The 27,662-nt window shown below is 44.8% G+C and overlaps 1 protein-coding gene across 11 annotated transcripts in view; it reads right to left on the bottom strand.

Moving 5' to 3' along the window:
• Positions 1 to 27,662, bottom strand: part of CAMK2B (calcium/calmodulin dependent protein kinase II beta) — a 267,591-nt gene that overhangs the window by 226,667 nt on the left and 13,262 nt on the right. For all 11 annotated transcript variants that reach the window (XM_068274780.1, XM_068274781.1, XM_068274782.1 and 8 more), the window contains exon 2: positions 5,746 to 5,840. In XM_068274780.1, coding sequence (XP_068130881.1) covers positions 5,746 to 5,840 — 95 coding nt within the window. The remainder of the gene's footprint in view (positions 1 to 5,745; positions 5,841 to 27,662) is intronic.

Raw genomic sequence — 27,662 nt, 5'->3', positions numbered from 1 at the left:
GGGCCCTCTGGCTACCTATACTGGGGGACTATTACTTGAAGACTCTCTGACTACCCATACTGGGGGGCTATTTATTACTGGAGGCCCCTGACTATACATACTTGGGAGCTATCTAATACTGGGGGTACCTTTGGCTGCCTTTAGTGGGTAGCACTTCTGGCTACCTATACTGGGGGGGGGGGGGGCTACCTTGTGCTTTGAACTGCAGTACAACTTGTGTCCCCTTCTCGTAGGCTTTGCGATTGGAAGAACAATATGTGCCAGCCTACATTTCCCAGAATTCCTACATTACAGAGAGAAACATGTCTACACAAGGTGGTAGGAATTGGTAGTCTAGATGAAGTTACCTCTCTTCTCTCATCATCTCCCTTCACCGCCCATCCACTTGACTCTATCCAATTTGACTGCCAACTCCTCCACCTTGCACCACTGCAGTGATCTTTACTTCATTATTAGTGTATTTCCCTCAGCCAAACACTGTCCTTCCGATGCTGAAGACAGCCCCATGAACTGTTCAGTGCGATCTACTGTCTCATTTCTATTCTTCCATATTCCTCTAACCTACTTGATCACCTTGTTTACAAAAGACTAACAGAATTTCTAAACTCCAAGTCACTACTCGGTCCTCTTCCATTTAGCTTTTGACCCAATCACTCTCTCCAACTCCAAACCATGCAGTCTATTAGCTCTGGTGGCTCTGATCTCTTTTAGTCTGCTTGTTATTTATTTGAATGCTCCTTCCATATCTCTTTCAATAATATGTCTTCCTCTCCCACTCCCTCCAAAATGATGTTCCCCAAGGCTCAGTCCTTGGACCTTTGCTCTTCTCTCTCTACATAGCCTTCATTGACAAACTAATATCCTCCTTCAGCCTACAACAGCATATGTATGCAGATGACACCCCAATTAACCAATCCATCCTGATTTGTCTCCCTCTTTCCTGAACAAAAACTCATGCTGCCTGTCAGCCATCATAATGTGGATGAATAAGAAATGCTTGAAACTCCGCTTGGATAAACTTGGACCCACTATCTTAGTGTCACCTTTTGACACCTTTTTGCTGCAACTAGATGTATCTATTCTTCTCACTTCTCCTCATATGCTGCTCCTCTATGTAAATCTGTACACTGGCTTCCATTCACCTAAGACTCAAATTCAAACTGCCATACTTTGTCTTCAAATTCTTCCACTGCTTTGCTTCTACTTACATCTGATTTTGTACACTAATACAACCCTAATCACTCTCTCTGTTCCTTCCATTACTACCTAACCAATAACCTCTTGCCTAGCACATCTTCAAGACTTCTCTAGGGCTGCCCTAACTCTTTGTCTCATTAGGCTTGCTCCTAACTATAATGCATTTTAAAAACCCACCTTGTCAAACTCTTCTACCCATCTTCCCTACTTCTAACAATCTCCAAATACCCACAGTTCCATTTCCTCTTATTGTTATATGCTATCTTCTCCCACTTATTTGACTGTAAGCCTAATTGGGCAGGGATCTCTTAACGGTAGGCAAAGAGCAGTCTGAGGTCCTGAGGAGTCGGATAATCCGGCGAAACCGGTCGACACAGTTTACCCTGCAGCCCCATCTACTCCGGCACACGATAAGTATTGCCAAAGCCCTTTCGTATTTAAAGTACTCATTGCTTCATACAATCATGGACATCGCTATGAACATTCATCTGAAACCATGGTAGCTATGAACTTTTATTCAATCTTGCATATATACTACAGCCACACTGAACTACAAACAGCTGCCAAAGCATAAGTATGCCTATTGGATGTTGCGAGTTGACATCTATCATTGCTTTGGATTAATGATAACTATCTTGTGATGGAGTGGCCATCTGTATTGCTTGGATACTGCGATTGAGCATCCTTGAGTACTTCTTTAGCCATCACTCATCAATTCGATACAACATCTAAGGTGTTTGCTCTGTCTATGCCAAGGACAGCACGTTTATAACGGACGTTGCGATTGGACGTCTATTATGCTATACATTTTAATTCTCCTGCATTTCCTGTTGACTGGTTGTGCAAACACCCTAGATTGATTATGAACATTGCTTGATCTACTTTTTACAAGTATCCATAGACTGGACATAACGATTATGTGCATTGGATAAACAACTTTACTCTGGATGTTGCGATTGGACATCTATCATCCTTGAAATTAATCTTATTCAGGCTGTGCTTGAATATTTCACAAGTATATATACTATTCACTGAGCTATAGCTACCTTAGAACCAGCTTTGTCTACATTTATGGGACTTTTTATTGGCATTCTGCATTTTTATAGCCTACTTTTGGGGACTGCTGGGAAACCAGACCGCATACCTCTTCCCTGTTATAGGATGTATTTTTAATATTGTCTTTTTGTATATTAATACATGTTTTTTTTCATGTTCTTAACTCATGACCCATTGAGTGTTTTTGGTTTGCAGATTGGGTTCTGTCGCCACAATTTCTTGTATTTCCTATCCAAATCACTCGGTGCCATAATTAATTGTGCATGAGCAATGTACATATTTTTTTCTGGACAGTGGGCTGTTGGTTGGGACACACCTCCTTTTCTATATGCTATTTTCTCCCACTTCTTTGACTGTGAGCCTAATTGGGCAGGAATCTCTCTTCCTCCTGTGACACAGTATGTACTTGGTGTGTATGCTGGCTTGCAGTCTGCACCCCCCTACTGTCAAAAAATAAAAATGGCCACATTTCCTATTTCGTCATGACAATGGTAGCAGGATATTGTTAATAATACCTTCCACTGCCATCACATGATACCACAAAAACAAATATACGTCAGCCATCAGATTCAGCATTGGCAGGTGGGAGTTAGCAATTAGCAGTCACCACCGGGGATCACTAGAGGTAAAGTCTTGTATCCAATAGGCTTTTGTACAGGAGTCAGGAGGATTCATCCTCTTGTCTTAAACCCCTGGCTACTTCTGTAAACGAGGTTTGACCTCAATGATTTTGTTGACACCTGGGTTCCTTCAAGTGGTACAAAGCTGCACCACCCCATTCTGGGGTGGATGGGAATGGGTTGAGTCATGGCCCTCCTGGCGGTTTAAAAAAATACGCCAGGAGGCAGCGCGGCAGTTTTTTTTTAATTTTTTTTTTCTATATCATGTAGCGAGCCCAGGGCTCGCTACATGATAGCCACTGCTCAGCGGCATCCCCCCGCCCTCTTCGATCGCCTTCGGCGATCTCCGATCAGAAAATCCCGTTCAAAGAACGGGATTTCCTGGAGGGCTTCCCCCGTCGCCATGGCGACGGGCGGGATGACGTCACCGACGTCACTGACGTCGGGACGTCATTGGGAGTCCCGGGCAACCCCTCGGCGCTGCCTGGCACTGATTGGCCAGGCAGCACACGGGGTCTGGGGGGGGGGGGGGGGGCGCGCGCCGCACCGTATAGCGTAGAGATGGGAAGTTCGGATCTTTTCAATGATCCGGATGATTCGAATCGGATCATTGAAAAGATCCGGATCTTTGATCCGAATCTCGGATCATTTTACTACCGAAGCATTCGGGGTGAAATGACTAGCAGGACAGGTCTTTCCCTGCTGTGGACAGGAGAAGGGGAGGGGGGTCGACACACGGAGAAGGGGAGAAGATGGACAGAGGGCAGGGAGTGGACAGAGATGGGAGGAGGGACGAGCAGAGAGCAGAAATGTTTGCACACAATACCCACATGCTGCAATCATATGCTTTACATGTATTTCACCTATATGCTCATCTGTATACTTTGACTGCAAACGTCGCACAGTGAAGGAAAGCATTCCCAGAAGATAAGTGCAGCTGTTTAGTGCCGAGTGCAGTGCAATCACAGTGCCTGCAAAGTTACTGAGCTGTGCTGAGCCAAAAGCTTCCAATGTGATCACTGGGCACAACTACGGAACAGAAAGCCTGTAATGGGCAGCACATTATAGCCAGTATGTGTGCTCTACACATATCTGGCAGTGGCACCGATGTCCCCTCTCTCTCATCTACCTGCTGTCCCTGCAAGGCTGCCTCGCATCCAACAGAGCGATCCATCTCAGCTCTGCTTCCAGGAGCCCGCTGCCCGCTGAGAGGGGGCGTGTCGCTTCTGGCCCCGCCCCTTTTGCGATCCGAATCGTTCATTTTGATGATTCGGATGATCGACTCATAAAATAGATTCGGATCAAAGATCCGAATCGTTCATGATCCGGACAACACTAGTATAGCGGCGATCGGGCGCGCGCGGTAGCGGCGATCGGGGTGCTGGCGCAGCTAGCAAAGTGCTAGCTGCGTCCAGCAAAAAAAAAATTAAACAAATCGGCCCAGCAGGGCCTGAGCGGCACCCTCCGGCGGCTTAGGTTAAAGCACATCTGAGAGACAAAGGGGTAACTGGACTTATATGTGCAGTTATCTTTTAAAGTGGACAGTTATTTCCTGTACAGTATACCTCAAGTCAAAGATTTAAAACACATAAGTATCTTGGTTATGCAAATTTCAACTTGTCTGCACATTTGTGTTGCCTCTTTCACATAGTCAGGAATCATTGCAGGTGAGATGATGTTTAGCTGCAAGTAGGAGGTTATCAGAGTGGCAGGCAGAGAGCTACACATGCGTTAAGCATGCAGGAGCCTGCACAGCCCAATAAGTGTTGTGACATGTCACGGTAACCAAACAGAAAGGATGTACCCTTAACAGGCAAGAAGATTGAAGGTACTGTGACTACTGTATATACTACTCAGAGGTTCAGGTTTAGCTTTAAGGACAGAGTATCTTTACCACCCCCCTCTGAGGTTAGGGAAACTGACTTTACGTATTCATTTCTTGGTTGTTGTGGTTGATATGTCTTGGAGTCTACAGTAAGCTGTGGAAGGGGTCGTTTCCAACATAGAAGTGACTGGCAGCCTCCTGCAAGTGTCTGGCATGTTTATTTCAATGTACATTATAGTTACATAGTAATTTGTGTTGAAAAAAGACATACGTCCATCAAGTTCAACCAGAAAATAAGATACAACACTAGTAGCCTGCACCCTCACATATTCCTGTTGATTCAGAGGAAGGTGAAAACCCCTTACAAGGTCCAATTAGCCCAGAAAGGGGAAAAAATCCTTCCTGACTCCAGATGGCAATCAGAGAAATCACTGGATCAAAACCACCGGGAATTACCAAGTAATTATAGCCATGAATGTCTTTCAACGCAAGGAAAGCATCTCCTACTCTTCCATCCTGCTATTGTATGGAAGAGTAGGACCGTGGACTGGAGGTTTGACATACTCTTGTGACTTATGCATTTACCAGAGAATATGACAACTCTGCCGGTGTACTGTATAACAATTACAGGCAGAGATTGTTGCAACCAACTGGGGACAACCTGGAGTTTCCTTGTGTATGTATTTTGGTATCGTCCTAAAAAAAAAACTTAGGAAGTACCATGAATTTCTATTTGAAATATTGGTCACATGTTCCTTGACTACAGCTTCCCAAACACCCACAGACCAATGGTTATCCAGGGCACTGTGTGACTAGAGTGGAATCTCTCTACAGAAATAAGTCGGATATCACCAAGTACTTTTTTTCATTTTATTCTATGAAAACACTGGCAGTCTTTCAAAAAACAGGCTTAATTTATGAAAGGTTATGAAACTTCTTCCCAGCGCTTATTTAAAAAGAATGCCTGGAGTTCTGTTTTATGGAAAAGTAACCATCAGTTTAACTTCCCATTGCTTTATTAGCGTGTTTCTGATATTGTTTGCTTACCTCGTGCTGACAACTTCTTGGTGTTTATGATCTTCGCAGCATACTCGTGCCCTGTGCAGAGCTTCACACATCGTCTGACCACCGAGAACGCTCCCCTGCAAACAAAATAACAAGAGATGCATAAACCTGTCTTTGTTATAGCCCATGCACCTCCTTCTATTACATACAGTACTGACAAATTAGTTTACCAGTTGCGTGTGGTCCGGTTTTAGTCATGGAGAGAATCCAAAGACATAACAACACAAGTTGTTTAAGTGATACATTTAATGACTAACTGTACAACATTTCTTTACAAACTTTAAAGGACCTCTGTCACGAAAATCTTAAAAGTTAAAACACATGTTAACATATACAAATAAGACGTACGTTTCTTCTGGAGTAAAATAAGTCATATATTACTTTTCTCTTATGTTTCTGTCACTAACAGTAAGTAGTAGAAATCTGACATTACCGACAGATTTTGGACTAGCCCATCTTCTCATAGGGGGTTCTTAGGGTTTTCTTTATTTTTAAAAGCACTGGCAGTTGCTCCGTCCAACTGGCAAAAAAGTGTACGGTGAGCAGGGAGTCTGTCCAGCATCATTGTATAAATCTTTTTCAGGGAATATCTTTATAAAGAATACAGGCCACGCTGTTAATCCCCTATGGAGAGATGGACTAACCCAAAACCTGTTGGTAATGTCAGATTTATACTACCTACTGTAAGTGACAGCAACATACTAGAAAATTCATTTATGGCTCATTTTACTCAGAAAGAAATGTACTTCTTATTTGTATGTGTTTTAAATTTTAGGATTTGTGAGACAGTTCCTCTTTAAGTTTCTTCTTCAGGCATGTTTCAGAAGTGGATCAGAAGCATGTTTCAGAACTGGTTCTGATTCCATTTTGAAAACATGTCTGAGGAAGAAACTTACAGTTTCAAAACCTTGCAAAGAAATCTTGTACAGCTAGTCATTAAAGGTATCACCTAAACAACTTTTGTTATGTCTTCAAATTAGTTTACTACATTTTACAGACAATTAAGAATATATTTGTTTAACAAGAAGTCTGTTTGTTTTACTTTCGATTAATTTATCAACAAAAATGGGAATGGAGGAGAATTGAGGTTGACAAGAATACTATTCCTTCTACCCAACACAAAAGATTGCTAGTTCACACACACATCACCACCCCACCGCCATAACCCAATATGTTTCACCTCATATACTTCGGGGCTTCCTCAGGTGAACATCACAAAAGCACATAAGTGCAATAAAGCACTAAAAGACTGACCCCAGACAAGCTCCACCGCTTCTCACACAATAGATCCAATGCTTCAGGAATTGTGGAATATGGGCTCAATAGCGCATGTTTGGTGGTTCTGTCCACAGGTGAGAAGGTTATGGTACATTGTTGCAGCCTTGATAAGTACAGTGCTGGACACCTCATTACCACCCGAACCTATGACCCTCCTGCTGGGAGACAAACCTTGGGGCTGGCAACATCCTGTCCACAGGTTGGCACAACATATAGCCAAGGCTGCCAGGCTGCTTATTGCGCAGCAATGGTAGCAGTAAAAACTTTCAGTTGACCTAACTAAAAATATTGTTACGGACATAATGATACCCGAGTGACTACTGGCTATAGTGAATGACGCCATGGAAATATTTTCCAAAACCTGGCAGCCTTGGCTTGCTCACTCTGATAATGTGGGGTTAGGGTCCTGTGTTCTGTCTGTTTAACTGTGTGCCACGCCTCATCCACCTTTCATTATATATCTTATTATAGCTAGTGCGTGACTTTTCACAACCTCTGTTTTGTGTTTCTAATTCTAAAGTGTTCATATAAACTCTTGTTGCTATTCCTGATGTTCAGTAACATTTGTTCTTATTGACTAAGCTATGATGTGAACTATCCCCTTTGGGGAAATGCCAATGCGTTTTACTGTATAATTTCTGTCTTTTGACAAATAAAGCTTTTCGAAACTAAGGCGCTAAAAGACAAAATTAAAGACAAAATTAAGGTGCATTCATATTATCACAGTAAAATAGCCTCCTGACTATATAGGCAGGTTAACCATCATGTCGGTTCAATGGTTCTTTTTATTAGGACTGAGTGTTTAGGAGTGTGTTTATAGCACCCCACATTCACAACATCTTGTTTGCCAATGGTAAATGCACCACGGTAAAGTAAGTCCAGTGTTCCCAGGTATTTCCTAAAACAGAAAGCAGCCTATCTTTATTTACCATGTCAGGCCAAGGGTCATAGATCTCCCACCCACATATTGAGCTCACAAGGAGCCTGTCCAATCATCTCCAGTTACAAAAACTTCTCTCTGCTAGCCCCGCCTTCTCTTCATGTGCCGTTCTGCCCTCTGGTTTCCTTGTCTGTGTGTGTACAGGGACAGGCAAAAATGGCGCACAGCGCCAATAGTGTCAGAATGGCGCTGCAGTAATTAACTTAAAATGATAATTATCGTTTTATATGTTAATTCTTTTTTAGCAGGGATCGGGCTGGAGAGGCAGCGGGGTCGGGCTGGAGAGGCAGCGGGGTGGAGGGAGGATTAGGTAGCATTGATATACATTACCTTGTCCCGGCCGGCGATCGCTCCTTCACTTCATAGCTTGCACGAGTCCTGCATCCAGCCAATCACCATGCGGCTTCAGTTTCCGCATGGTGATTGGCTGGATGCAGGACTCCTGCAAGCTATGAAGTGAAGGAGCGATCGCCGGCCGGGACAAGGTAATGTATACCAATGCTGCGTAATCCTCCCGCCTCCACCCCGCTGCCTCTTCAGCCCGACCCTGCTGCCAGCCCACTGCCCGCTGTCTCTCTAGCCCGACCTCCGCTGCCAGCCCGACCCCCTCTGCTAGCTCCCTGCATTTTTCAATAGCGCACCGTTCTGCTGTTTTATAAAACGCTATTTACCGTTTTAATGTATTTACATTAAAACGATAAATAGCGTTTTATAATCGGCAGAACGGTGCGCCATTATTTACTGCGCGCCATTTTTTACTGTATGCGTGTGTACATGCTGCCCCAGGCAGCCAGCTTTAGCTGTTGGAAACCCAGCCACTCACCTACACATCCACACTCAGCTGAACACCTATGAGCACCCACTCACTCACCTATCAGCATCCAGCTAAGGCTCCACCTAAGAGAGTCATGTAAACTGCATACATTTTCAGGCAGCAAAAAGTCTAGAACCTGCCCTGCATATGCACAGAGGGAGATACTGGTTGCTTGGCAGTTGGAAACAAGGCTCACAGACAGGAAACTGTCAGGACCTAGGTCCTGAGTCTGACATCACACTGTGGGAGGGGTTTCACCACAATATAAACCACACAGACGCCCCTGATGATCTATTCAAGAAAAGGTAAAGATTTCCCATTGGAAAAGGCTTACCAGTTACTGACTGGGATGAAGTTCAATCCTTGGTTACAGTTCCTATTTAACTGTTTATTTTTTTCACTGGAATGGTCCTTTAATGTATTCCCCCATCAGGATCAGTAATTTAGGATGGGTGGAACCCTGTCAACTTCCTAACTTCAGAGGCGCTTTTCGTGTTTCTACCAAGCTACTGTTTTTTGTCCCCTACCTTATTGCCTGATGAAGCGGGCTGTGCCTGCGAAACGTGTTGCATTTCTTGGGGTACTCTTAATAAATTCAATTGTTTGATTCAGACAGTTGTTCATGTCTGCTTTCCGGAGGTAAGTCCACCACTGCCTCCCTAGCAATTTTAAAGTTTTTATCAATTTTTATATTGCTGGCGCCTCTGTTCTCTAGCAAAAACACTGTGTCCACCCCTGGTGGAGGGGTGACCTACCCCTACCTTTCCGATCTACAGAGAGCGACATCTTAATCCTGAGTGAGGACAGGTCTAATCTCCTCACCTGCATATACAGTGGTTGCCTGAGTGGTAAGGCTAATTTCACACCAGGACGTTGCGTTAGAGGGGGCGTTAAGGTCACATAACGTCCCCCTAACTCAACGCCTGGTGGTGCTAGATCTGGACGTCAGAGTGAGCCGCGTTGTGCAGCTCACTCTGGCGTCAGTGATGCCATAATGCGCACTCTTGTCCGCATGCGGCATCACGTGGTCCCGCCGGCCAATCGCCGCACAGAGCGGCTGCTCCAGGAAGTAAACACTGCACGTCATAACGTGCAGTGCATATTAATTAGCCATGTGCCTGGCCGCTCTCCGCTCCTCCCCAACATTACTGAGCATGTGCAAGCAGTCTAACGCGGCTCAGCCGCGTCTAAAGTACTGCATGCAGTACGTTGCCTTGTGACGCAGCGTTACAATGTAACGCAACGTGGGCACTGTGAACAGCCCCATTGATTTTTCATTACTGTGCGGTGGGCTGCGTTACAGGCTGCTCTAACGTGCGCCTGTAACGTCCCACTGTGAAACCAGCCTAACCCATGTTTGTGAGTATATTTATCTCACTGATTGCCATTTACACATTATCCTGTACGTACTACACTATATTGGGCTCTCTGTGTCTCCTTTTTAACTTCAGGATTACACTATCTGCGGCTCTCCAGCTCCTGGGTATGCATGGCAGGGTTACACAACAGAGTTTTACAGTTCCTGCTGTTTCAGGTAATTGGCAGGGCAGTTGCTATCCTGACTGACAGATACCTTTTAGTTGCAGAGTAAGGCCCCTTTTCCACTAGAAATCGCCAGCGCTTGAGCTAAACGCTAGCGACTGCGATTCAGCAAAGTACCTTTTTTTTCTGCGATTGCGATTGTGCTCTGCAGTGCATTCCATAGCAAAATTGTGGTAAAAATGTCTCTGAGGTGCGATCGCCCTTTGGTAAAAAGCAAATAGGGTTTGCATAATAACATAGGAATGGCGGTAGATAATTTCCACTACCGCGATTCCTATGTTATTATGCAAGCCCTAGCGATTTGCGATTCAGCATCGCAATCGCCGCAAGTGGAAAAGTGCCCTCATGCTCAGGAAAACTAAAATAAATAAGACAATCAATTTTAATCTCTCTTGAGTAAACCTGCAAGACGAATGATTTACAGCAAGAATAGTCAGATATTTTAATTCACACTTTTATGACTGTTTCATTGTAAACAGAACAGCAGTACTCCAGTCAGAAAAGCCCACTCAGTATTCTTTTCACCTACGTTTATACTTTCTGCTGTAGCTGTATTTAGAAGCTTTCTAATAAAGCTTCAGGGAAGTACCGCCGTTTCCTTCACCATGATTCCATCCCATTTGTTTATAAACCACTTCAAGTTACCTCAACTTAAAGAATACTTCCAGTGAGAAACACAAAGTCTGTCATGTAAAGCTATGCCAAACAGAAATTTGACAAAAACAAAGGGTATTTGCTACTATTCAGAATGGAGTGAGCGTATGAAATCACCCATTATGCATCACTGCTGAATATGCAAATCATCCCTTGTTGTCCCTGCAAGCTAGCCACACCTCCAGAACCGCTGGAATGCAATGATGTGTCAGCTTGTTAATTATACAGAGCCACAATCATCCTAGGAGTTCTAGGTCACCATGAGCTCTCTGGGCAAACTGTAACTCATGTAAGGCTCTAATGCTACCAAGATCGGTGGCTCTCAGGGTTAATAACTCACCTGCTGAGCCAGAATTAAATTGGATCCGAGATGAAAAACTAACTATAACAAGTAACTTGTCTATATATCTTATATAAAATTTAAATAGTTTACACAGCAAATCTAGCTGCAAACAACTTTAATATAATATGATTATTTCTTCCTGTGATACAATGACAGCAGCCATGTTGTTTGTAAACATTACACAGAGGCAGGCTTATCTGTATCTTCTGTGAAAAAAATCTGATCCCCCCTCCTCCTCCCTCCTCCCCTCTGCCTCTGAAATCTCTGGCTCATAATACCTCCCCCTCCTCCTGCCCAGACTGAGCTCCCATGAGCCCTTGCTACTGCTAAGGCTCTCTGAAAAATTGTGGGCGAGGCTTGTTTAGTTTATAGGGAATTAGAGTATTAAAACAAAAACAAAAAAGTATTTGGCTTGAGGAATGCCCTATAAACAACAGGAAAGGAACATAATTATGCAATGAGTAAAAGTTAATCTCGGATCCACTTTAATTAGACAGGTAAAGCTCCTCCTCCTCCATCAGCAAGACAGTCAAGCCGTGGCAATGCAGGTGGGGGTGGACAAACCTTTGGAAGGCTTTAAAGAAAAAATGGCATGACAGCTTTGCCAAGTGAGGGGGAGAGATTCTTACAGTAATGATCTATGGGTAAGCAGGTGAGTCATGAACCCTGAGACCCTTCGTTCCTAGCAGAAGTACTCTTTATGGGTTGTATGCAATAAACTGCGTTAAGCAGAATTACATGTGTAAAGGCTTACCGTACGATGCATAGAGCAGAATGCAATGCATCACATGCAACTCATCCTGTGGTCAGACTTTACACACGTTATTCTGCTTAATGCAGTATATTGCATACATCCCCTAAGTCTCTTAAAGGATACCCTAAGTGACATGTGACATGGTGAGACAGACATGGGTATGTACAGTGCCTAGCACACAAATAAATATGCTGTGTTCCTTTTTTTCTTTCTCTGCCTGAAAGAGTTAAACATCAGGTATGTAAGTGGCTGACTCAGACAGGAAGTGACTACAGTGTGACCTTCGCTGATAAGAAATTCCAGCTAGAAAACACGTTCCTAGCAGAAAATGGCTTCTGAGAGCAGGAAAGAGATAAGAATGATCAATAGTTGATAGATTTTAGCTCTGGCATACTTCAATGAATGTGTCATTGAGCAAAAATAAAAAAACAGTTAAAGCTTAAAAAGTAGATTTAAACATAAAAAAAAATGGTGGAATATCTTAAAAAGTCATTTTTAGGAGAAGGGCGATAGATACAATCATTTATTTTATTTTCGCCTCAGGTGTACTTTAACCCTTTACAAACAAAATTCACAATACACATCTGAATCAATGTCTTGGGAGCAAATGATATTTAGACACCATTCACACAATATACATGTTTTATTTTTTATTTTAAAATACATCTCCATGTTTTCACTATTCCCTCCCTCCACCCTACCCCAGAATAACCTAAATCTCAGCCCCAACAAGCAAGAAAGATTTCTGAGTACAAATTTATGAAAATGTTCAAGACATTAACAGAAGGTTTAAATTGTGGAACGGGATTCATGACTCCTTATGTAACATGATTGACTTGGCTTCACTATCTTCAGAAACCTGCTAGATTTCATGTTTGCTTGCATAAGCTCACTGGCTCCAGCCTGCTGATCACCTGACATCTAACTGCTAAACAGCAACCAGTACAACTTCCATCTTCATGTTTGCTATTTCCCTGCATCAGTGTTTTACTACAGCTAACATCTAGAAATATGCCTGAAGAAGGGGACTAGATCCCAGAAAGCTTGCATTATTTAACTTTATCAGTTAGCCATTAAAAGGTATTACTTTTACAAGACTTTTTTTTCTACCGGCAAACAGTGATGCAATAAAAATGGCCACTGGGCAATCCCGGAACGCTGGAGGCCACACAAGAGTAGCGAAACCAGCCATTTTTCACATAGATGGTGGAATCCAGGTGACCAGAGCAGGAGGTGCCCTGGTCCCCTGGACCCACCTATTTATGTGAAATAACGCTCAATCTGACACTCTGAGGTGGCCTCCGGGGAACAGGATTTCCCCAGCAGCCATTTTGTTTATGACACTGTTTGCCGAAAATTCTTGTTTTAGCAAACAATTTTCGTGTTTCTAGCTCATGCAATACAGATTGCAGAGGCTGTCTATAGCCATTCAGCCCCGGGAGTTGGGCGGGTGCCTGGGACCACTCCTGAGGATACTGGCGTGGGACCACTCCTGAGGATACTGGCATGGGATTATTGCAAGGTAAGTATCCCTGGTTAATCCAGAGCAATAAAGGACTTTTGGAGCTAGTCTACTTTAGGGGACCCAACGTAAATCCCCATAGAGAATTTAAACTGTGCTGAAAACGGAACGAATCTCCGCTTTCAGCTCTTTTAAACCCCCACAAGCCATATATCTATGGAAAGCTGAGAATCTGCTCTACCAAATGATGTTACTTTCGGTGAGTAAAAAGTGAAACTCACCGTGTACGAGCCGCCGATCGCGGCACCGTCGGCCATCTTACATCTCTGCTGCTACTATTTTTCTCCCTCCTCATTGGAGGGATTGTTAGCTGGGGGCGTGCCAGAGAAAAAAAAAAAAACCGTGAAATGTAAACTTCTTCTGTTCGGTACAGTTTTAATTTCAGTCGGCCAAACTATTATTTTCTCAGCCCTGAAGGCCAGTAGAGGTGGTAACTTGTGAGTCTTCTAATCCTAGCAATGCCTAGCACTTATTCAGTCTTATTCAGAAGTTGCTGATATTTCCAGGGAGGGAAAGTACAGTCAGTAGCTACTTGTGGGTTTGAGCCTTGTCTGGGGAGAAGGGACAGCAGTTTCTGGCACGCCCCCCCAGCTAACAATCCCTCCAATGAGGAGGGAGAAAAATAGGAGCAGTAGAGATGTAAGATGGCCGACGGAGCCGCGATCGCGGCCGTTCGGCGGCTCGTACACGGTGAGTTTCACTTTTTGCTCACCGAAAGTAACATCATTTGGTAGAGCAGATTCTCAGCTTTCCATAGATATATGGCTTGTGGGGGTTTAAAAGAGCTGAAAGCGGAGATTCGTTCTGTTTTCAGCCCAGCTCAAATTCTCTATGGGGATTTACGGTGGGTCCCCTAAAGTAGACTAGCTCTGTTTTCAGCCCAGCTCAAATTCTCTATGGGGATTTACGGTGGGTCCCCTAAAGTAGACTAGCTCCGGACTTTTTTCGTTGTGTTTTTATTTCTTTTTTTAACTCTCTGCTGAAATGGGTAAGGGGTACCGTGTACCCCTATACTCATTTCTCCTGGGGAGGGGGCAGCTTCCGGAGTCTGCTTGTTAAAGGGGACCCCCGGATGGCAACATGAACCCCCCAGGATGTTGGCGGAAATTTGGTGATGATAGCATGTAAGGGGGCTTCACAATTAACCACAGAATTTAGCACTATTGACTTCAATGCAAACACAAATTCGGTACTCGGAATTGCCGAATTTTCGAGTTTCAAGTGCTTACTCGGAACTGCCAAATTCCGATGGCAAACTTGAAATTCGGAATCCGAGAGCTCAGCCCTAATCGCTTCGGCCATAGGAAGTTAGTGTCATTTCCTGCTTTGCCGGCTGCCAGATAGGAGTTACCGCGTACTAACGCAGTAATCCCCGAAGAATGCTGTCGGCAGTGCGGCCGCCAGGCTTCCGCCCACATTCAGAGTGAAACCGGCCTGAATTTGCCAGAGACTAATACTGCACTTTGGAAGCCCGATCGATTTACGTTCAGACTGGCATCAATCTGGCGTGCTCGAAAAGGCTTGGTTAGATGTGTGGCAGTAGCGGCTTCTTGACTCCCTGTGTGTAATGCGTACCCACAAAACGCACAAAATGAAAGTCAATGGGAACGCAATGGTATGCGTTTTTCATGCGTTTTTTCCCCAAAATATTTGTTTTTTGCTGTATTTTGGTTTCCTGCTGTCTTCCAAGTGATTTGCATGAATGGAAATCTAAAAATGCATGAAAAACGCATACAAAACGCATATGCGTTTTGTATATGCAAACGCATTAAAACACATGGAAACGCATTGCAAACGCACCACAAATGCACACACCGCACACAACATTAACTTACAACATGACATAAAACGCAGCGTTTCACGCTATGTCCTATGTGACCCCAGCCTTACATGTGCTGTCAGTGCAGATTAAGGATTAGTGCATTAGGGCCTGTACAAACAGACTGCGTTGCGCTGTGTTCTTATAACATCATGCATTTTTTTTAATTGCAAAGCCTTTTTAAAAATAATGAAAATTGTGATGAATTGTACACAGTAGTATGATTCGATTTTAGAAACTTGCAATCGCAGTGACTGCATTAGAAAATCGCAAACAAAAAAGGCAAGGAGATTGCATTTTTTCGAGGTCAAATCCCAGGAGACCTTGCAACTTCCTGTTGAAGGACTTTGAAGAGACTCAGAGACGAACAATACTAAAACTCTGATATTTACTCCCGCCCCATAAACACGTCTAAGTCCCACGCCGTCCTTCCGCAGTCTGCCGTTCAGCTGCGGTGAGCCCGGCTAACAGGCTCAGTTACATCAGCCGCTCTGCTGGACGCGTAATACAAAAGTACCTTCTCCATCATTATTTCATTCATATATAGATTATATACACCATGGGCTTGATTCACAAAAGTGTGGTAACTGTTAGCACGGATGTTTTCGCGCGAATTTTCATGTTTGCGCGCGATCGCAAATTTTTGTTTTCACGCGCAAACGCACATTTTCGCGTGAAATCGCTACTGTTTTCACACGCAAATTCGAGTTTGTGCGCGAAAGCGATAACGATTTCGCTGCACGTGAAAACGTTTAATTGCGCATGAAAATTCGTGATCGCGCACACACATGAAAATTCGCGCAAAAACGGCCGTGCTAACAGTTAGCACTCTTTCGTGAATCAAGCCCCCGGTATTTGTCCAGATCCTGACAAGCAACACAACATGTGAAAACAAACATGTTGTATTGATATAGATCCACAGACGGGTACTGTACGGTTTTTATACTGACGCAGTGCGGCTGTGACGGAAGTGACGTTTTTGCTGCATCCCTCACGCGACTGCATACGTTTGTCACCATGCGAATCCTGCGGAGGACCGGAAGCCACGTAAGTCACGTTAGCCACGCAAGTTTTATGCATTGCGCGCAAGCATATTTTTGCAATACTCTTCTGCGCAGGTGATCGCTTCTAGGGTTGATCGGTAAAGCTGAATTCCGATTTCGTCGAAATTTCGTGTACCGCATGCGAAAAACGAATTTCGTGTTCCGAATTTTCGTGTTCCAAGTGCATTTCTATTGAAGTCAATAGTGCCAACTTCTGCGGTTAATTGTAAAGCCCCTGTACATGCTATCATCACCAAATTTGGCGTGTATAATAAGCAGATGAGTAGAAACATGGTAAAAAAAAATTTGTGAAAAGACCTTATAGTCTTTGAGCAAAAAGATTTCAAAGTTTCATAGGAAAAATGGTTTTTAAACTGTGTAAAATGACACTGCTGCAGTACAGGTTACTGCATTCCGAGTTCTGTATACATATTGTATACATTTCATGAAAACAGACAGCGTGGGGTCCCCCCTTCTAAGCCTCTTTAACTCCTTGTCTCCCATGCAGGCTGGTATAGCCAGAATGCGGAGTCCCGGCCACGTGGGGCTTCGCACCCTGAGCTATACCAGCCCGCATGGCCCATGGTATGGGGGGGCTCTGGAGGAGAGGGGCGGTCAACCTCCCCCTCTCCCCCAGAACCCTTGTCCAATCCATGGACAAGGGGCTCTTCCCCACCCCTGGTGCCCCAGGAGGAGGTGGGGGCCGCCAACGTCCTGGGGAATTCATGGTGCCATCCGGGGCTTCCACTTTAACAAGCGGACCCCGGGAGCTGCCCCCTCCCCAGGAGAAATGAGTATAGGGGTACACGGTACCCCTTACCCATTTCAGCAGAGTTAAAAAAAGAAATAAAAACACGCAACGAAAAAAGTCCTTTATTGTTCTAAATTAACCAGGGATACTTACCTTGCGAAGATCCCACACCAGTATCCTTAGAAGTGGTCCCACGCCAGTATCCTCTTAGGACATCTCACCACCCTCCCACACCGACAAACTCCCGCCACTGAATGGTCACAGTCAGCCTCTCCATCTGTATAGCAGAGGCTATGAACACGAAAATGTTGCCTTTGAAACAAGAAATTTCGGCAAACAGTGATGCGATCAAAATGGCCACTGGGAAATCCTGGAACGCTGGAGGCCACACTAGAGTGGCGAAACCAGCCATTTTTCACATAGATGGTGGGTCCAGGTGACCAGAGCAGGAGGTGCCCTGGTCCCCTGGACCCACCTATTTATGTGAAATAACGCTCAGTCTGACACTCTGAGGTGGCCTCCGGGGAACGGGAATTCCCCAGCAGCCATTTTGTTTATGACACTGTTTGCCGAAAATTCTTGTTTTAGCAAACACTTTTCGTATTTCTAGCTTATGCAATACAGATTGCAGAGGCTGTCTATAGCCATTCAGCCCCGGGAGTTGGGCGGGTGCCTGGGACCACTCCTGAGGATACTGGCGTGGGACCACTCCTTGGGATACTGGCATGGGATTATTACAAGGTAAGTATCCCTGGTTAATCCAGAGCAATAAAGGACTTTTTTCGTTGTCGTGTTTTCATTTTTTTTAACTCTCTGCTGAAATGGGTAAGGGGTACCGTGTACCCCTATACTGATTTCTCCTGGGAAGGGGGCGGCTTCCGGAGTCTGCTTGTTAAAGGGGACCCCCGGATGGCACCATGAACCCCCCAGGACGTCGGCGACCCCCACCTCCTCCTGGGGCCCGGAGGTAGGAAAGAGCCCCTTATCCATGGATTGGACAAGGGCTCTGGGGGAGGTTGGCCGCCCTTCTCCTCCAGAGCCCCCCCATACCTTGGATCATGCGGGCTGGTATAGCTCAGGGTGCGAAGCCCCACGTGGCCGGGACTCAGCATTCTGGCTATCCCAGCCTGCATGGGGGACAAGGGGTTAAGGAGGCTTGGGAGGGGGGACCTCACGCTGTCTGTTTTCATGAAATGTATACAATATGTATACAGAACTCAGAATGCAGTAACCTGTACTGCAGCAGTGTCATTTTACACAGTTTAAAAACCATTTTTCCTATGAAAGTTTAAAATCGTTTAATTCAAACACTATAAGGTCTTTTTACCATGTTCCTACTAATCTGCTTAATATACATGCCAAATTTGGTGATGATAGCATGTAAGGGGGTTTCACAATTAACCATGGAATTTAGCACTATTGACTTCAATGTAAACGCGAATTCGGTACTCGGAAATGCCGAATTTTCGAGTTTCGAGTGCTTACTCGGAACTGCCAAATTCCGATGGCAAGCTCGAAATTCGGAATCTGAGAGCTCAGCCCTACAAGCAGCCAGCAGGGATAAAGACGGGGAGCACAGGCGGAGCAGTGCGCCTGGGCAGGAGAATTTCCATGCTGACAAAACTTTGCAAGGGCCCCGGTGAGCACAAGTCAGGGGGAGACTTGGGGGCTCCAACAGCATACGGGGCACCGGGGCAGTTGCCCCCTTTGCCTTTATGGTAGCACGGGCCCTGCCACAGGGGGCAGCATGACAGAAAGCTCTGGCTCTAAAGGGTTTTAGTTGGACTCTCGGGGTGGTCAAGTTATTGGATCCTGTTGATTTGAGGTGGTGGGAGGTGACCGTGTGACACAGTTACAACAAATCAGCCAGGTACCCAGGGTCCAGGTCGTGTAGGAACTGAATGTTAGCAAGAAGTGGTGGTAAATCTAGGGATGGGAAGAAGAGACGTGCTTCCCCTAGAAACAAGCAATGGCAGCCTCCGACCCTGGCTGGAGGCCTCGTCAGTGACAGGTACCAGCTAGTGTAACAGGGTATGACATTATTCATGATAGAGAAACATGTTTTATTACAGCATCACTAATTACAAATCATCCATGTTTGTCATCCCACATCACTATTTAGAAAGGGATTTGATAATAAGGAAGCAGATGGACAGAGCTGCACAATTTCCTATGTAAACAGTCTTTTGTCAACAGCGGCTCACACTGACATGGTGATACAGGCTTTGTTAAAGTGTCTTTCCTGACAGGCATGACATACTTCCCATCTGTCCCTCTCTGGACTCAATTCATCCCGGCCATTTTTCCTCTGTCACCCTGTCCTATCTTGCACTTCGCTACAGAGATCTGCATGGATAAACTCTACTATTGTATGTATTAAAAATAAGAAAAATTATTTTGTTTGTTTCCACAAAATGTACAGTGTGATGCAAAAGTTTGGACAACATTGTTAATCGTCATGATTATCCTGTGTAAATCGTTGGTTGTTACGATAAAAAATGTCAGTTAAATATTTCATATAGGAGACACACACAGTGATATTTGAGAAGTGAAATGAAGTTTATTGGATTTACAGGAAGTGTGCAATAATTGTTTAAACAAAATTAGGCAGGTGCATAAATTTGGGCCCCACAAAAAAAGAAATAAAATCAATATTAAGTAGATCCTCCTTTTGCAGAAATTGCAGCCTCTAAACGCTTCCTGTAGGTTCCAATGAGAGTCCGGATTCTGGTTAAAGGTATTTTGGGCCATTCCTCTTTACAAAACATCTCTAGTTCATTCAGGTTTGATGGCTTCTGAGCATGGACAGCTCTCTTTAACTCAGACCACAGATTTTCAATTATATTCAGGTCTGGGGACTGAATATGTTCCTACCTGTGGAAACAGACAGCTGAAATCTCAGACAGCTTTCTGTATCCTTCCCCTAAACCATGATAGTGAACAATCTTTGTCTTCAGGTCATTTAAGAGTTGTTTTGAGACCCCCATGTTGCTACTCTTCAAAGAAATTTAAAAGAGGAGGGAAACTTACAATTGACCCCCTCAAATACTCTTTCTTATAATTGGATTCCCCTGTGTATGTATGTCAGGGGTCACTGAGCTTACCAAGCCAATTTGAGTTCCAATAATTAGTTCTAAAGGTTTTGGAATCAATAAAATGACAACAGTGCCCAAATTTATGCACCTGCCTAATTTTATTTAAACAATTATTGCGCACTTTCTGTAACTGCAATAAACTTTATTTCACTTCTCAAATATCACTGTGCGTGTCTCCTATGCAATATATTTAACTGACATTTTTTATCGTAACAACCAATGATTTATACAGGAAAATCATGACGATTAACAACATTGCCCAAACTTTCGCATCCCACCATTTTCCTGTCCATGTATATTGATGAAAATCATGTTTAATTACATCTAAGGTTCCAAACTGTGTTCTGGTGCTGGGAGGTCCTCAGTGTGCTGTAAGCAGTGGTGAATTTGATGGCAAAGGGGAAGTGGAGCACAGTATTTGCTTCTGTGCCTTCGATCTAGATCATACACGTCAAACTCTGACCTGCGGGCCAAGTCTCGTCCGCAGAACCATTAAGTTTGGTCCGGACGTGGTTTTCACACTTTGCATTATGTTTGGCCCACTGTAGACCACCAGGGAAGCTATACTGGAGGTGACGCCCTAGATCAACATGGGAGCCATATGGGGGATAGAGGGGAAAGCACTATACACCAGGGAACTGTACAGGGAGGGTGGCCAATAGATACCAGGGACTGCTCCAGTACTGCATCGGATGTCCTCTGATCTTTCTGACAGACACACTCTCTATGCTGCAGCTGCGGGAAGAACAGAAGAGACCTGGTGCATCACTGATGCCGGTAAATATTACACTGCTTTGCTGAGCTACTCTATAACTTTTACCAGCCACATGGGGAATTTGGATTTTTTTTCGGGAGGGGGAGCCATGGGTTGTTGCTACAAAAGATGAATAATGAAGGAGGCACTCCAATGGCGAATAAACTTGCGTTTATAGTTCAGGTAGTGTTTACTACCTGAACTATAAATGCAAGTTTATTCGCCATTGGAGTGCCTCCTTCATTATTCATCTTTGGTATGACTGTTGTGGAGTGGTGACCCACGGAGGGATCAAGCACCGGCGTACCAGGTTAATTGACCAGGTTGTGGGCTTTACTCAGCACCCCTATCTTTTGAGAGGTTGTTGCTACACCATGGCTCAAATGGACACAGTCACCAGTAGTTTTCTCTTTTACTGCTTACAATAATGCACATTTGAAACTCTCAAGGGCCACATAAAATGGCAAGGAGGGTCACATTTGGCCCGCACGCCTTGAGCTTGATACCTGTGCTCTATACTGAGTGGATAAGTCAGAGTAAAATCTGCAGATTAGCTCCAAGTGAGTGATCAAGAAAGTTTTTTAGCCAGAGGATCAGCATTTGAAGCTTCTATATTTCTCTTATTAAGAGCATCCTTAAAATAGTTGTCACAACATCTGATGATTTGGCAAAGACAGTGTGACAATACAAAAAGTATAAAAACTGATTTCTGCATTGTGTCAGTCTGCTGCATAACAATGGCAACTTATTTCACGTATGACAGATTTGCATTGAGAAAAGCTAAATGATGTTCAGTTCCTAAATGAAATTGACTTGTAGATATTTATTGATCTATCAGCTTGAATCCACATGAGGTATAACATGATAACGTTGAAATAGAACAAGAAATTCATTGTACTTAGAACAATTCTATCTAGCTTGTATCTACGCAACGCTGGCTGCGTGGTTCTATCAGCAAGCAAAGTGCAAATTCAAGAAAAAGGCTGAAAATGGATTACCTGCATATCTCCTCTTATATCTGTGCTGTAGGTTTATATGCATTCTACGATCCTAAGAGCCGTTCTAGAACCACACAGAGCTTTGTAAACATTTGTAGCTGTGATTAACCTGTCCCCAGATCCCAGTCTTTGTCTGGTTAGTTATAGGGGAAGGGAGGGGGGGGGGGGGCAGGGTTAGTTAGTGCTAAGCCTAGGCTCGTATTAAGGTCACCCTTACAGTACACTTGAACTGAAACAAAATATATAAGGCAAAACATGGGGCTTTTTTTAGTGTCCCGATATACTGTATGGCCCTTAGCTACCTCTCCTTCATCTTGGAACTATGCTCCGCTCCATTCACCACTGAAGGCTGCATACTCTGTCCACTCCACACACCCTCTACATACATGCTCTACCACCACTGCAGTAGGCAGGAGCTTCGGCAGGGAGCACAGATGGATTAAGGTGTTATAGGGCCCTAGGCAAGGTAGTAGATTTGGGGTACCCCATGTGGTCCATTTGGTAAGCTGAAGTGAAGAGAGGTAAAAGAAGGTGGCATTGTGGCCCCTTGACGCCCACTAAGCCTTAAGCACCTGCCCAGGTTGCCTAGTGGATGATCCTGCTCTGGCGGGGAGTGCCCTGTGCATGCGTAGTTACAAATGTTCCAGACTGCACTTGCAGTATCCCAAACTATGGAAGGTGTACAGCTGGAGGGTCTTGCCGTCCCTGTAAGTGGCACTCTACAAGGCTTGCAAATTTTCAGAACTACAACCCAGGATAACGTCCTCTGATTTGTGCCAATGGCAGGTATAATAGGGGATTATTCACAAGGGCTTTTTATGGGTTGTAGTAGTCACTGAGACATTCAATGTTCTCGCTGGAGGCTGGCACCAAAGGTGGGGTGCTACAAGGTCATTTAATAGTAGAATTGGTATTAGGGATGGCCAACAAAATGCAAATAATTCTGAGTTGATGCAAATTGTATGTATGTTATGTACTGTATTATTTGGACTATAAGACTCACTTTTCTCCCCCAAAAGTCACTGCATCTTATAGTCCAAATGCAGGGAGTTCCAGACTTGTGAACTCCTGCCTATACGAACCTCCAACCCACCTCAATGTCGGAGACTTCCTGTACTGTGCCCATGCAGAGGAGGACACAGGGGAACAAATGGAGCACACAAAGGGGCATAGGGGAGGACACAGGGGAATGGAGCACACAAAGGGACATAGAGGAGGACACAAGGGGGACAGAGGCGGACACAGGAGGACACAAGGAGGGCAGAGAAGAACACAGGAAGACACAAGAGGCACAAAGGGGGCATAATCCACAAGATGCCCCTTTACCATGGATGCACCAGGATTAGTATATATATTTTATCCCCTGGTTTTATCCTCTAAACCTAGGTGTGTCTTGTAGTCCGTAAAATACGGGTATGTCCGTTTTCAAGCAGCACAAATTTACAGTACATAAAATGAGTACTGTATAAAGATTGCAGCAACTTGTAATTATTTGCATCCGATTGACCATCCCAAGGTGGTATGTTGAGCAATTTTTAAGAAACACTGCATGGGTGCAAACTATACAGTATGACGGGGTTTAGAGCATTTTCCCATTACCGGACTACTTTGCAAGTAATAGGGAGTTAATGCTGGTATATATTTCTGTTTGTGCAGGTCCCCTTTCAAACAGTATGTAAGCTGTAAATGTTGTTTTTAAATATGACGTTTCTTTGTGACCACCTCATCCAACCATGGTAGAGGGTGATCGACACCCTAAAAAAGAAGGACACAGAAACAACAGGAGCCCTAATGGTGCAGTACGTCACAACTTACCGTATTTTTCAGACTATAAGATGCTTCTGACTATAAGACGCACCTAGGTTTAGAGGACAAAAACCAGGGGGAAAAAGTATATATTAAACCTGGTGCATCCATGGTGAAAGTGCATCTTGTAGATTATGCCCCCTTTGTACTTCATGCCCCCTTGTACCTCTTGTGTCTCTCTGTGTCCTCCTCTGTCCCCCTTGTGTCTTCTTGTGTCCCCATGTGTCCGCTTCTGTCCTCCTTGTGTCCTTCCCTTATGCCCCTTTGTTGCCCCCCCCCCCCCCCGCCTTGTGTTCTCCTCTATGCCCCTTTGTGTCTCCCTTGTGTCCTCCTCTGCATGGGCACACTACTTGGAGTCCCTGACATTGCAGCGGGTTGGAGGTTTGTATTGGAAGGCGTTCACAAGTCAGGAACTCCCTGCATTTGGACTATAAGACGCAGAGACTTTTTCCCCCATTTTGGGGGGACAAAAAGTGAGTCTTATAGTCCAAAAAATACAGTAAATGGCAAATGTAAAAAAAGGGTTGTGGTACTCACAAAGGAAGGTTGCACATATGAATTGGCCGCCGGGAGACTTGGGCGCAGGACATAGCCAGTATATGGCTTATCCTGCTGCTGCACAAGTTCCCAGTGGCATAAATACTATTCCCCTCCACGTCCATGGGGGATAGTGGGGAATGATATAATTCGGCTTGACAGCTATTTGCTGGAGGCCGAATTGTAGTATTTTAAGAGCAACTTCAGCTCCGTCTTCTGACAGCACTGAAGTTACTCACAGTGCGCTGTCTATGGTGGCGCCGGCTGCGCCCAAATCTCCTGCGCTTTTATTACATCGCTCGTACACAGGGGGCAACCAACCACTGAAGGCTCTCTCTGAGGCGCTTTGGTCTTTGGCTCTAGATACATCTCTGGTACTGTATTTGGCCTGAGGAAGTGGGCGTTAGACCTGCGAAACGCGTTGCCTTTGCATAATTAAACTTCATATGTGTATGAATGTGTAGTTATTGAGGTAAGCCACCTCTTCCTTTATTATTTTAGCTGCACATTTTTATGTTTGGGCCTCTTCCCCCCTTTGTACCACAACCAACCAGTTGGGTGCAGCTGATTGGATATTTACAGAGTTTGCAGTGAAAGTTCGTGACTCTGAACTGCGTTTCTCCTTTCCCCCCAGGTGCTGTTGAATGAATGACATGCTTGTCTTTGTGCAGCATAAAGCAGGGCGAAGATTACAGTATCCTTTCTACTGGGGTACAACAGCAGCAGCCTAATGGTATGTGAAGAGCTGCAGGGGAGAATGCTGGCAACGCTGGGGTATTACAGCTTGGTGCATACAGAGCTAGCAATGGAAACAGCAGATACTGTATCTGTGATAGCGCTCTTACATACACATCCATCATAAATCTAAATATAGGTCTCTATTGACCCCACAATGCAGTCACATTGTGCCGGCTCTCAGAAGGGATATATTAATGTCAGCTTCTAGCTGCGAGGAAACACCTGGACCATTCTGTGTGCAGCTCAGTGCTGGCCCGTTACTGTACTGGCTGCTGCAACGCTCTGCCCCATCCTGCAGGGCAAATACAGCCTGTCCCCAACTGATACAGCCTGGCAACACTCCCTGCAGAAATCAGGGGCGTATCTGGGTAATATAGAGCCTATGGAAACATTGATATTGCGCCCCTTTCCCCTCTAAAAACAGAATCCTTTTCCGAATACATGTGTTATGGTTGCCTGTGGTTTTTGGCGCTCAGGATATTGCTGGAGTTACTTTTTTGGAAATATCTCTTCCTATTCCCTCTCTGTCCTCTTTTCTAACAATAAGCCATGTGCGCCCTACATACATACATTGAGTAGCCATGTTCCCCAGATAACAGGATCTGAGGTCTAAATTATGGGGAGTCATGGGCGCAGACATTGGGCACAGCACAAGAGCAGGCATGGCGCCCATGGTGCTGTGGCGCCCATGGCACGAGCCATGCCTGCATGCCTGATACGCCTCTGGCAGAAATACATCCTATATGACACCTCTTGTAAGGTACATCAGTCCAAATGGGTTATCACAGCTTTTATCACCTAGAGCCGGTTCTTCTAGGTGACCCTGTACTGAGAGGGATACAGAATCTGCCATATTTATTTCCCTTTAAACAATGAACTTTGGCTGGCTTTCCAGCTAATATTCTTGGCTTCTGCAGTGTCTGAATCACACACCTGAAGCATGCAGGCAGTGTTCTGGGTCTGCAGCTCAGGAAGTGAGACCACAGCAGCGTTGCGATTGTCCTTCCCCCGGAGCAATTGCATACATAATGGCAAAATTACAATAACACCGGAATCGTGGGCAAAAACGTGGTATTTCGTCCATTCGGAAATCGCTAATGATTTTGAAATCGCAGAGAATTGCGAATGCTGCTGCAAGTGGGCGCCTAGCCTTAAGCTACGTGTACACATACTAGAGAAAAGTCAGCTGAAACACCCAATAGCGACTGACTGAAGGTTAGCGCAATACATTTGTATAGATTCGAGACCCAAAATGTTTCCGATTCCCCACGGGGAACAATAGGAGAGTGTGTGTAAGTAGCTTTAACCACCTCCCGACCACCTCATGCCGATGGGCGGTGGGAGAGTGGCACACCAAGACCGCCTAACGCAGATTGGCATCAAAGTCCTGAAAGGCGGAGTTAGCAGGGAACGCATGCTCGCACGCGTGTGCGTTCCCTGCTAGGAGACAGAACAGGGATCCGTGAAAAGCCTGCCAGCCACGATCGGAGCTGGCAGGCTGTAGTAAAAAAAAATGCAAATAAGTAGATGTAAAGCGCTGCGATATAGCTCAGGGCTGTACAGCCCTGTCACTTAACTGTCCTTCCTAACGGCTCCCTATCTAATCCCATACATAGGCTGATGCCTACATATGGGTATGGATCGCAGTCTAGGGCCAATTTAAGGGGGGGAGGGGAATGGAATGAAAGAAAGAGGTTTTTTAAAAAAAAGAAAATTGATCTTTTTTAAATAATAATTAAAAAAACAAAAACTGCTAATCGCAGTAGCAACCAGAGCGCACCAAAAAAATGCTCTATTAGTGGGAAGAAAAAGAGGTAGCATTCATTTGGGTGGTAAGTTGTATGGCCGAGCAATAAACTGTTAAATTTGCGATGTACTGAACTGTAAAAAATGGCCTGGTCACTAGGGAGGTATAAACCTTTGATCTTCATGTGGTTTAAGTGTGGAAAGCAGGGGACAAGAAGGACAGCCAGCCAATTGGCATTGTGTAAAAAGAACCTGAAGTAAGAAAGTAGGGTTAGATACTTACCTAAGTAGTGGGAAGCCTCTGGATGATCCAGAGGCTTCTCGTCTGCTTGCATCCCACCGTTGCAGCGTTGGGTTCCTCTATACCATACATGTCAAATTCTGGCCCGCAGACAAAATCTGGCCCGCGGAGCAATCAAATCTGACTCTCAAGTGGTTTCCCCACTTTGCCTTATGTAAGGCCCACTCTAGACCACCAGGGAAACTATACAAGGGTGAAGCCCTAGATCACCAGAGAAGTAATATGAGGAGGGAGAGGGAAAGCCCTAGACCCCAGGGAACTGTATCTGGGAAGGAGAGAAGGGGGTCACTAGACACCAGGGAACTGTATAGGGGAGGGAAGGAGTCACTAGACACCAGGGAACTGTATAGGGGAGGAAAGGAGTCACTAGACACCAGGGAACTGTATAGGGGAGGGAAGGGGTCACTAGAGACCAGGGAACTGTATAGGGGAGGGAGGGGGTCACTAGGCACCAGGGAACTGTA

The sequence above is a fragment of the Hyperolius riggenbachi genome, chromosome 3 (assembly GCF_040937935.1).
Source record: "Hyperolius riggenbachi isolate aHypRig1 chromosome 3, aHypRig1.pri, whole genome shotgun sequence".
Taxonomy (NCBI): domain Eukaryota; kingdom Metazoa; phylum Chordata; class Amphibia; order Anura; family Hyperoliidae; genus Hyperolius; species Hyperolius riggenbachi.
The sequence above is the reverse complement of the archived record's forward strand: the minus strand, read 5'-3'. Positions and strand labels throughout refer to the sequence as shown.